General features: G+C 39.2%; 1 protein-coding gene across 1 annotated transcript in view; it reads left to right on the top strand.

The window, feature by feature from the left end:
- CALCR (calcitonin receptor) overlaps positions 1–12,726 on the top strand; it is a 122,889-nt gene that overhangs the window by 97,243 nt on the left and 12,920 nt on the right. The window contains exons 9-12 of the mRNA XM_074340733.1: positions 2,804–2,957; positions 8,097–8,157; positions 8,240–8,306; positions 10,577–10,795. Coding sequence (XP_074196834.1) covers positions 2,804–2,957; positions 8,097–8,157; positions 8,240–8,306; positions 10,577–10,795 — 501 coding nt within the window. The remainder of the gene's footprint in view (positions 1–2,803; positions 2,958–8,096; positions 8,158–8,239; positions 8,307–10,576; positions 10,796–12,726) is intronic.

The following is a 12,726-nucleotide window of genomic DNA, read 5'->3' as shown; positions in this document are numbered from 1 at the left end:
CTGCATCTAAAGGAAGCTGGCAGCATACTTGTCATTTTCTAGAAAGAAATGTCTCTCTGAACTTTTATCTGGGTCTGAAAGGGACAATACAGGGAGATTAGTTTTTCCTGGAGTCTTTGCACTTCAAAAGCCAAAACAATCAAGTCACATTTTCTATAGCTTCTTCTATGAGTAAAGTCAAATGAGTCCTTGAAAAACAAAGTGAATTTCTTCTAATTCTCATTTGTTCGGGACAACCAAGCCACCAGACTATGGCAGAACTCCATCTTAGTAATAGGAAGATCAGCTCAGAATGAACGCTCAGGGCTGAAGCACTAGAGACTGATGAAACGCAGCGTGGAAAATGGACTCTTCATGCCCAACCCAGAGAAGGCTGGTGCAAGGGCGGGCATAGAAATGTGAGGGAGGCAACAGCAACAGCAGAGTTCTTGCGCTGAGAGATCAATGCAGATAAAACTAGACTGGAATTCTCCATTTTGGTAGCCTATGGAAGAAATTAGATTGGGAATGAAAAAGTATGATGGATTGGAGGGACAATGCAAAGAGACTAATACCAAGATCTGGTCATGGGATAAACTATCCTACCCTGGTCCTTTATGCTACTTCACTTTATTTACAGACAAAAATAGTCAATGGCATTTTAACCAAGATCCAATGACACAGAAAAGTATACAGGATTTCTTTATTCCTTTTATTTATAATCAACTTCTTTCCCATTTGGATTTGAAGAATTTGTTCCTAAAATGGTTACAAGCATCAATCTAATTTCCAGTTTCTCTCATCTGGTCAATCTGGGTAGTACCTCTAAACAGGAAATCAGTGCCTTAAAAAACGGCATCTTGTGACATGGTTTACATAGTGAGTCTTCATCTCAACACTGTAGATTGTCTTGAAAAGGTTATCAGGAATTTAGTGAAAAACTTTTTATAGATTTGTTTTCATTCTCAAAAAGCGTCCAGTTGGGATACAAGGAGTCTTGTACACCCCATTAGGATATGTTGATTCATTGTTAGAAAGCTTTGGAGCAACAGTCAATTTGATATTTGCTGTACTTCGCTGGATTGCTCCAAATGCTATAGAGCTGTTCTTGCTAAACCACAGGATCTCAAATCCTAGTTCTTCTACTTCCTTACAGATTATTCTGTATTCTTGAGCAAGTTACTTAACCTCATTGTACCTCATTTTCCTCATGTGTAAAGACGAGATAATAATAGCACCTTCCTCACAGAGTTGTTTGTGCTAAATAGGTGTATGTATTAAATAAACTGATACACCTAAAATCCACAACACAGGGTCTGGCACATAACAATTCTCAAATGTTAGCTATTATTATTTATATTATAGTTGTTACCACTGTCATTAGGCCTTAAGCACTTGTCATTTTCTAACTGTGGAACCCAGTTCCATTTTTGTGTTATACAGCATAGGAAATGTGGAAACTCAGAACATTTGTAAAACACTGCTTCAATCCAAAAGGGACTACGTGTAAAAGCAGAATGCAGAGAATACTCAGAGGTTTGTAAATCACAAATAATCAAAAGGACTGTGGTCTGAGACAATAAAACTAAATCAGTCATGGCTTGAGATGCCCCAGTAAAGAGTGGTATAATGTGCTTATTATACCAGGTAGAAAAACACCCTTGGGCACTGCAAGCTGTTAATTTTTATACCCCTGCCACATTTCTAACAGACTTTCTTTTTCATAATGTGTGTATCCTGCTTTTCTGTTCACTGCAGTTTTGTTTGCTGAACACTTCCAGAGTGCTTCCTTTACCAATTTCTCGATCATCTTTCAACGTACTTATCTCAGATGGGACTTTTTCCCCGCTAAACACACTGAACCGTGACTACAGTTCCACAGATTCAAGCTCATTTTCTCTGAGGCCTTATCAGAAATCAGCTCAGGATTGCACGACAGACTCACGTTTAATTGAAAACATTGTATCTTTAAATTCTTCTGGAAAAGGACTTCAGAACTTCCCCACAAAATTATTTAATGCTGACTTTCTGGCTGAGTGACGTTTCTCCTTCATTCAGCTAGCTTTAAACAATGTGCAACTTGATAGTTTTCAAGTTGATATGAGGAGAGCCTTTTCGTCCCTTAGTTTACCAACTGCACTGGCATCTTGAAATAAAGTTCTATAATTCCTCCTCATGAGGTTTTAGTATATATGTGAATCAAAGTCAGGACATTTCCTATTGCGTTGTGAATCGACTGGAACAGGAAATTTGTGCTCTTTGATGCTTAGGATTATCAACAATAGAAGGCCAGCAAGTAACCAAAACAGGAGTCATCAGTTGGTTCAGCATAGCCCCTGGCTCACATGTGAGAAATTTATCCCTTGGTTCTCTCCTCTTCACTGCTAAGGAGGAGCTATCACCAACTTCAGGAGCAGCATTAACAATTTCTAGGTTATTTGCCTCCTTGGCTGTAGGAAAGAGGCTATAAAAGTCATGTAACAAATCCTTGGATACTCTCAAAAATTATGGGTCTCAGACACATTGCAGGAAGATGAACCTCTCTAGTCGATGTAAGTCACCAGAATGTAACAGGAAAAGAACACTTGGGGGACTAGGCTTCCATTCTTCTCGACGGCTGCTTATACATTCATATGTAGTACCAATGATCTATATACTATCGCTCTGATTTGTGGATACAGAGGGTGGCACGTGTTGACAGATGCTTGTGGAAACTGAATGCAGGCTGAATGCATATACTTTGTCTCATGTTCACGTGTACTCTCTGTTCCCTGTCAATCCTTGCCCATGTCTCCAACTGAGTATCTCCATTTCTTTCTGACAGCTGAGCTGCAAGGTTTTGCATTTCTTCCACCAGTACATGATGGCTTGCAATTATTTCTGGATGCTCTGCGAAGGGATCTACCTCCACACAATGATCGTGGTGGCCATGTTCACTGAGGAGCAGCACCTGCGCTGGTATTATCTCCTCGGCTGGGGTATGTATTTCCTCCAGCTGAGTTTTGAACCACCTTCACCTCTATCTGTATGTTTACCATCTTCCTCTGGTCTTGGTCACAGAGAACAGTCAAGGGTCCAGGTCCTTTGAGGAATGAAGAGACCCAGGTGCGGGCAGGAGTTCAGTCTCCACGAGAGCATCATCGAAGCCCTTTAACAAGTTCATATTCACTGTGATAAGCATGGGAGTCAGTGCAGAATAAAGGGGTATGATTATGAGTGTCTTTAGGTGGCCCAGCTAACAGACAGACAAAAAACATGATTGAGAGAAGGTCTGATTAGGCCCCCTTCAGTTTTATTTATCTTGAGTTTGTAGAGCAAAGGAGAATTTCACATTCTGAGTCCTGTATGTCCTCCAACCTGGCCCCACTTTCCTTCCTCAAGAACATGCATTCCTATCAATACTTCAGCAGGACTCCTCCATTAAAAAGTCAGGAAGTAGAGTCCAGCTGAGCAATAGACATAACCACGTGGGCCTCCAAGTAGAGCTTATATGACATCATAGCACGTGGCAATGGCTTTGAAAAGCCTGTGGTGGGATTGCTTAAACTGTGGCTGCTTCTGTATGGATTGACTACAGCAGGGTGCTGGGGTCTGTGAGGAGGCTCTAGAATTGCTCCCTTCCCTCCAGAACTGCTAACAGTCTAGCTCACTGTGGTGGAAGGGTAACAGTGAGGTAGTGAAACGGTGAGGCTCTGGGATAAAAATGCATGGTGCCTTATCAAAACAAAACAAAACAAACAAACAAAACCGTCCCATGAAACTCCCACACCAAAGGAGGATTCTTACTATAGAGCCAAGGCGACCCTTGCTCTCCACTGACAGGGTGACTGTGACTCTCAGAGCAGAGGCTATGGATTGCCTTCAACTAAGCCTGTACTTTAATGCAGCATTTTGGGGAACCCCTAAATATATCGATAAAAGGGAAAGATTTACTGAAGAGGAAGGATAATCCAAAGGCTTTCTAAGTACATCAACCTGTGTATTCAAACCCTTACCCAATAGGCATTATTACCAACTGTGTAGATATGTGTCTATATAAGCGGCCCCAAATCTTTTCCGCAATCTGCACCAGGACTGGCTTCATGCAATATTTGTTTCCATAACACCCAGTCCCTAACAGAAATACATGGATTTTAACCAAACATATGACCCAAATCCCATGGGATAATCCTATAATGGTGGGTCAAAGTGGCAGATATGGAGGGGGGGGGGTGCGGGTCTTGACATTGAACTGATGATGCTACAACAGAGATTAAGATGTTCTAATTTCACAGAGAAATTATCATAATCTAGAGTATTTTACAGAAGTCAAGGGCTGAAACCAGGACGAGACAACCAGGAACGCTCTCCCTTTCTCTTTTGTCTCTGCTTTGCTCTGAGCGTCTGTTTTAACCCTTCTCTGTCTCTACAGACCATAGATCACAGGTCTCTGCTCCCCCAATTCTAGTGGTAAATACAACCTACCCCAAAGTTCCCTGAGTTCACATTTTTCTGTTCCAGCTACCCAGAAAGACTAAAAGCTTGTCTCTAAGTGCCAATTCTGAATAGCCGGGCAAGAGAATCTGAGTGGTTCAACTGAAGTCAGGGGGCCACCCATGGTTCAATGACCTATGACGGCCAAGGCCATTGAGGAATATAGTGTCACATAGTGCAAACACGTCTGGGGTGAGTGACCCAGCCAGAAAAAAATGGGAGAGGGGTGTTTGTGAATTGGATAGCCATCTAGAATATACCTCAAAACACCTCATCTTGTGGGTCACTCTGCATTGAGGGGCAGCAGTGGCAGCGCCAGCATCCTGTTTCCTTAACCATCCAGTGAAGTTAGAAATCAGGCTTTTGACTCTTCTTCTGGTCCCACTACAGTTGCTAGGTTCACCTGCTCATCCCTGTCCTCAAGACAGGTCAGATTACAAAGGCCAAAGTGGTCTTTTACTGTTTTTTTTTCTTTTAGCTCCAGCTTGCTACAAGAGGTTTATCTTTCCTTGCTTGCCTTTCTCAGCCTCATACACACCGTCTCCTCAAGTTCTAATCTTCCAAAGCTGGTCATGCCAGGAATCAACTAGATACAATTTAGTCCCCCCAATAGCAATTTTAATCACCACAATAGTAATGACTGGTGCTGGTCAGATGCCTTCCTCTTGTTGAAGATCTGAAAATGCCATCCCACCCCAGGCCTGCCACACACATGCGCACACACATACACAGAGACAACCATTTCCATCTGATCTATTTAACTTATTTCCTTTGAAATAAAATTTATGGCATACTTCTTGTACCAGTTTTGACTATTCAAGAATGTCTATATGCCACACTCAGAAAATTTTCATGCAAGAAAAAAGCTATAAATGTATTCTTGCCTGTGACATTCAGCAGAGATGAGAGTACCTGGAAGGAACAATTTATACACTCTTTCCCTACTCTTGCATTGTGAATTAGTCATAAAACTTTTGGCATCCTCGTAGATAGCTCACTGACGACATCTGCTTAACACGCATAAACAATTCAAAGGTAAAAAGGAACAACTCATTCAGCTGTATCAAAAAGACGGTAATGAAAATAAGTAAAATATCTATGGGATATTTTAACCTTTCTTAATCAAAAAATACTTAAAACTTTACCAGAATAGTTCAAGTAGAATTGGATTAAGAATGTTCTAAATCCTAAAGAACATTGCACTTAGTAAGGTAAGCACAGAATCATCAATTTAAAAGAATGAGAAAGATTTGCACTCTCATAAATAGGTGTTTGGAAAATAGTCAACCAGTATAGTTCTAAAATGTAATTATTTTTCAGCATGGCAGAGATCTATTTTTCTTCATTCCTACACACACACACACACACACACACACACACTCACATTTCACCAAACTCTGTAACATTCAAAAAGCACAGTACCAAATCTCACTTCTGAGAACAAATTTGAAAGACAGCATGATGACGTATTTTAAAGCAATAACCCTCTCTTCAATCTTTAGGTAAGCATTATCTTTGCATGTACAAGTAAAATTACAACCAAAATAACTTCTCAAGAAAATAGTTTCACAGAAACTTTAGTGGATCAGACAAGAAGCAATTTCTACCGAATATTTCTTACTATCCTTTTGAAATTATTTTCACACCAAAAGAGCATTCTAGGTCCTAAATTTTGCAATGCCAAGAAAAAAGGTATAATGTATACTTTATAAAGAGTCTGAAAGTGGTGCAGTAGAAAATTTGGTCCAAGAAGTTTATGTCCTAAGATCATTTTGCAGGGGATACACATTCCATCCATTCATTTTAGCTGTAAATAATATTACCCACTCCAGGATCTGTGCTAGATCTCAAAGAATTATAAGAGGCATATAAACATTGACCTCTGGGTGAAAAGCAGTGGTGGTGAACTTCTCCCCATCAAAAAATGAAAGACTGTTACCTTCAGTAGTTACTCCCTTACAAGTCTGCATGGGATCACTAACCTCTCTATTTCTCTCAGATCAAAGCAACTTAAAATACTGAAGTTTAGTTCTCAAAAAAAATCATTTATTTCACAACCCTCTTCAGATTGATTCTTTGCCTTGCTGGTTCTCCTCTTGTTATGAATCAAAGAAGGAAAATGCCCCCATGGATTTTTGCAATAAGCAAATAGAATTTATCTAGTCCCCTTAAAAAAAGAAATCCTAGGAATAGGAATTACTCTTCACCCTCATTATCTTTAGTAGGAGGGAAGGGTTGTTATGGCTCTTGGGGCCTGGAGGGAGGAGAAGTAGAGGACAGAAAAATCAAAGTGCATAAAAAGAGACACCATGTCTAGAGGAAGGCCCTAGGAATTAGGAGATATGGGGTCTATATTTCTCTTTATATTAAGAAACACATTTTCTTTTCTACAAAACGATGAAATGGAAGTGAGATCTCCATATGCCTCTCTTGTTGTCTAATTAAAAATATGTATTTCAGAATAAATTGAGAGAATGAATTTCTCTTTCTAAACCCATGTAGGGAAATGGTATGTTAGAACTGCTGTGAATACAATACAATTATGTTTTGTGTAAATAGTCAAGCTCAAATTCTTTCAGGTCAAACATTTAATCGATGGTCCTATTGAATTTTATGCTTCATGGGTTTGGACACTGAGTTTTTTCTTGGATGAAAACTCAACCTTTTCAGGCATTCCTTTTTTGCATATAATTCACAGAAATTCAAAGTGTGTAGGTCTAATTCACTTCTAAGACGCATTTCTAATCTGATGATAATTTTAAAATTCATTCTACAAATGTCTCAACCAAATTAAACAATATTCCATTGTGCATGAGTGCATCCGAGAAAAAAGAGAATTTTTTTCTTACAAAATTATAATTTTACTCTAGATTACCTTTATAGAATGAAAATTGATTTTAAAAAGAAGTAACCTGACAGGATGCATTGCCAGTAACTATCTCCATCGTTCTCTTTATAGATTCAAAGTTGTTTTTCCCTAGCTCTTCCAGTGTAGTCAGGGAAGTCGATACTGGTACTAAGCTGCCTTAATAAAGGTTCTGCAACTATAACGGTACAGAATGCACTGGTTACTCTGAAGTGTCCTTATTGAAAGAGAACAGGATCGATGCATGTGATAAAAGCAGACAGAAAAACAAAAAGCCTAGAAGAAATACTGTAAACATCCACCACAGGCTTTTGGAGCAATCAGCCTATCATTTCCATATGCTGTTTCTAGGTCATTTCCCTCCACTGTGACCCAGCTCCTCTCTGTAAGAGAGCCCAGTTCACATGCAATGCAAAGCTTTCTGCTCTCAGTCAACCGTCGTTCTCATCATCATCATCACGGACATAATATTGGCACAATAGCCATAGTAAGAGTCGTAATGTAACCTATCATACTGGATAATTTGTGAAAGGCTTTTAATTATTTGGGTGCTTTTAACCAAACTCTCTGAAAGCACATGATATTCTAATGAGAACATTTTTACTTGGTTTGACCAAAGATAATTCGACCAAAGAAACATCAGGGAAATATCTTGACAGAGATATTCAATTTGCCACTTTTTTTTTTTTTTTTAAGTAAAATACCATTTTCCATGCAACTGTAGTTATAGTCCATGACCAAGAAACCAGGTGTGACTTTTCCTTTTTCACATTCGTAGGGTTCCCATTGGTGCCAACCACTATCCATGCTGTTAGCAGGGCACTGTACTTCAATGACAAGTAAGTATTATGGTGGTTTTTGGTTAACATATTTGTAAATAAAATGCATTTGTACTGATGTGTTCTTCCCCCTTTCTTTCAGCTGCTGGCTGAGTGTGGAAACCTATTTGCTTTACATCATCCACGGCCCTGTCATGGCAGCATTAGTGGTGAGAATTGCTTTTTAAATCCATTATTAACAGTGCTATATCTGGGGATTTCTGTGAAGATGGATCTATGCAATAAAAATAACTTTCAAATAAAGCTAATTTAATGATAATCTATAATAAGAACAACTTGACTTGAGAGTCTTCAAGTGAAAAAATATTTTTATTTAATAAAATTGAAGGGGCACATCAGCTGGTTTCTATACACTCCAAATCACATATTTTTAAAAACAATTCTATAACTAAATTCTCCTAGTTAAAGGTAAAGACCGAGGGGCTGAAGAAAAATAAAGGTGTTGCTGATAAGAAAGTGAGACCACAAAGTCCCCCTGAAGTTTTTGCCCTGGGCTCTGCCAAACAAAACCGCCTTCCACTTCATCTTTGATACATGAGCCATTTACTACCAATGACCACACACTTAACATTTTTCAGGCACGGCACACACATTGTCATGCTGTTTTTAATGGCAGCTTTTCAAAGTAGATATATCACCAGGATGTTTTACTCATTAGGAAAACGAAACCCAAAAACTCAACTAAACTCATCCAAAATCACGTGGCTAGTAAGAAGTTGGGTTGGGGGAGAATATGACTGTCTGAATCTATATCCACGCTCTTCCTTTACACCCATGGTTTACTATGTGTTGGCCAGCATCAGAACCATCAAATTTAATATTTAGACATTTCCTCCATTAACCACAAAGACAGGGATTTGTTCAAATAAGAATGAGAAAAATAAAAACAGTCTGAGTCATAGACGCATGTTCTGTTCCTATATTGAAGAAATATCAATTTATAACTGATCAAATTGTGTTCTCATCCAGAGTCTTCTAACTTTCCTGGCCTTTTGAATGCAAATTCCATTTCCTTTTCCCATTTATACAGTAGTGAAGTACCTACTATCCCAACTGTCCTCACAAGAACCCGCTGATGTGGGTCTTGAATATTTACAACACTCCATAAGAATTCCATTATTACTAAAGGTCTCTTTCCTTTCTTGAAATTTTTGGGCAATACATTTATTTCTATTTCAGGTATGGAAATCATTCTAATTATTTTTAAATCAGTTATCAATTAAAGTTTCAAAACACTTTAGTTCAAAACTAATCTTCACAGCCAAAATTAATTGTACCCTACCAGAATGGCTAATATTAAAAATGGTGACCAGACCAAGTGTTGGCAAGGTGAAGACTGGAATTCTCATATGTGCTTGAAGGAACATAAAATGGAAAATAGTTTGGCAGATTTTTTTTAAGTTAAACACACATTTATCGTATGAACAGGTAATTCCATTCCTGGGTACTTAGTCAAGAGAAAGGAAAACATATGTCCACACAAAGACTAGCATACAAATAGTCACAGCATGTTTTTTCACCATAGTCAGATGGTGGAAGCAATTCCATTCTCATCCACAGGAGAATGAATAAACAAATAATGTGTATTATTCATATAACAGAGTACTACTCAGCAATAAAAACAAATTAAATGCTAATATACACATGGATGAATCTCATAAACAGTATATTAAACCAAAGAAGTCGGACACAAAAGACTACATACAATGTAATACTCTATTTCTATGGTAATAGAAATCAGCGGGTGCTAGAGGTGAGCATGAGGGGGTTGTTGACTGCAAAGGGGCAGGAAGGAACTTTCCAGGGTGACGGAAATGCTCTTTCCTTGTTCGGAGTGGTTGTTACATAGGTGCACACATTTTTCTAAACTTCTCAAGTGTAAACTTAAAATCTTCATTTTTATTGAATGTACATTGTACCTCAATGAAGTTATTTTTTTTTAATGTTATAAAAAAAAATTAAAAACAAAGGCTGGGTTAGCTGTCTCCACTCCATAAACGTTACAGATAAATTTTCCATCCTCATTTCACTTTTAATTAAATTGTCCTGGCTATGGGGATCATCTTCATAACGAAAAGACAAGAAAGCAAGATCCAAATCTTTTCCCCTTGGTAAAAATAAAACTCAAAATAAAGAATAAATTCCTTCATTACAGTTGAACCAAATTTATTTACATGTACAGGAAAATATTTTCTCATTTGGGGAAAAGAAAAGGAAATGTTAATTCAGGTCTGAAAGGATCTTGGTTATACTGATGCTCGGTGCCCCAGAGAAGCTGAGCAATTCATACAACATCTCACACAATCTCTCACGCCCTCTGTACCGTAGGTAACATCTGCTTCCCACACTGGATAAATAAGCACAGAGGAAAGTGGATGTCCTTCAGTGGTGCTCTTCTCATTCATAACGTGTCTTGCAGGTCAACTTCTTCTTTCTGCTGAACATTGTCCGTGTGCTCGTGAAGAAAATGAGGGAGACCCAGGAGGCTGATCCGCACATGTACCTGAAGGCCGTGAGGGCCACTCTGATCCTGGTGCCCCTGCTGGGGATCCAGTTCGTCGTCTTTCCCTGGAGACCTTCCAACAAGATTCTTGGGAAAATCTATGACTACCTGATGCACTCTCTGATTCATTTCCAGGTAGGCAAGCCAATGGTGCATTTATTCCACGACTTGCTCAGCTAGTTGATGCAAGATGATCTACCCTGTTTCCCAGAAAGTAAGACCTAGCTGGACCATCAGCTCTAATGCATCTTTTGGAGCAAAAATTAACATAGGACCCAGTCTTATTTTACTATAAGACTCCGTCTTGTATAATATATAAAGCCCGGTATTATAGTATAGTATAGTATAGTATAGTATAGTATAGTATAGTATAGTATACCGGGTCTTATATAATATAAAAATTAATGTAAGACCTGGTATTATATTATGTTATATTATATTATATTATTTTATATTATATTAGACCAGGTCTTATATTAATTTTTGCTCCAAAAGACACATTAGAGCTGATTGTCTGACTAGGTCTTATTTTGGGGGAAACAGTAGTTTTGGGGGCTTTTCTGTGATTAGAAGGACCCTTTCGACCATATGTAACCTGAAAGGGCTTCTCATTCCCTACTTTCCCATTTTTTGAATCTTAAAATTGAGGAAGGAAACAGGGGCGGGTATGGACTTTGAGAAACATCTTTCTGAAGGCAAATATTCAGCCAGGGATTGACCCATCGCACAGTGCTGAGGACAGAGCTTCTCCTCCCACAGTCCTTTTGACCTTTCCTTCCTCTCCCCAGTCGTCTGAGAGCCACAGCTGTTTTTGCTTTATTGAGGGGAGTTTTGAAGAAGAACATAACCGATGGCAACCAGTTTCCCAACCTGGATTACTATCAACATAGCTGCTGATGCCATGAAAACACAGGGTAGAGAAGCAGATGTTTGTATCAGTATGAAATGCTTCCAGGGGCCCCCGCTGGAAGCTATATCCCTCTTAAGCCAGAATCCAGTTTCCATTGACTTTATTTCACTGCCTTGGTCCTGAATGGAGAGATCAGGACCTTAGAATATCTATCAGTTTAGCCATTCCTACAATGTTAGGCAGACCCCAGAGAAAGGGTATGGCTGACATTCTCACATGGTCTAATAAAAAATAACGGTAATTATAGCTACCATTTATTAAGCGCTTACTGTGTGAGGTATTATTACGCCTATCTTACAGTTAAGGAAATGGAATTTTCTGTTTAGTGGCAAAGTCAGGAGATCTAACTCTAAAGCCCATGCTCTTAAATCTCATAATTTACAGCCTCCAAGTCAACAGCTCCAAGCCAAAACTGGGAGGGAAACCAGGTCTTATGAAGCACTTTGTTGCTTCTCCTTTCTCATTACTCCCAGAGCCCTCTGATGGTCCCGCCCAGGCATATTCTCCCTGGTCGGTAATTTTCAGACCCTTCTTTCATAAATAGACATTGACTCCATGGTGTGTAAAGAATTTGCACAGAGCCCTCCATGCCATCTACTCTGTCACTCTCCACTTGTCAGTAGGATGTCAGGAATCCATCTGTGATAGTTCAGTGACTATAAAGAGAGGTGTATCCAGGTCTTTCCTCATGTGGGAGAGAATGGAGAGACCTCTCAGGAGCTGTCTTGTGTCGGGGCCTGTCACCATTTGCTCTGCCCCAGATTTGAAGCCCTGTTGAAGACATCGTGCTAGACGGGGCATGGGAGGCCCCAAGACAGAGGGCAAACTGCCACAGGCCCTTAGGACAGAGTTTTACTGTCTCGATTATACATTTCAAAATAATTTTATTTTCTACTGCTAAGGCTTACTATGAAGAAGGAGGACAAAATTAATCAGGCTAAAATTAAGTTTAAAGATTGTTTTAATAATGTAATAATTGCTTTGCCCATTCTTATAGAAAATTAAAGCTTAAGCACAAAGGATCTCCTTAGTGGTGACCAGGACCTCAGGGGTCACTTACCCCACATCCTTGAGAGATGAACTTGGCTGTGGGTACAGTACTGCACTAGTTCACCAAGAGGACACAGGGCACAGTCAGGCCCACAGCCACACACTG

The sequence above is a fragment of the Rhinolophus sinicus genome, linkage group LG09, assembly GCF_036562045.2.
Source record: "Rhinolophus sinicus isolate RSC01 linkage group LG09, ASM3656204v1, whole genome shotgun sequence".
NCBI classification, from domain to species: Eukaryota; Metazoa; Chordata; class Mammalia; order Chiroptera; family Rhinolophidae; genus Rhinolophus; species Rhinolophus sinicus.
This window is presented reverse-complemented; position numbering and strand designations above follow the sequence as displayed.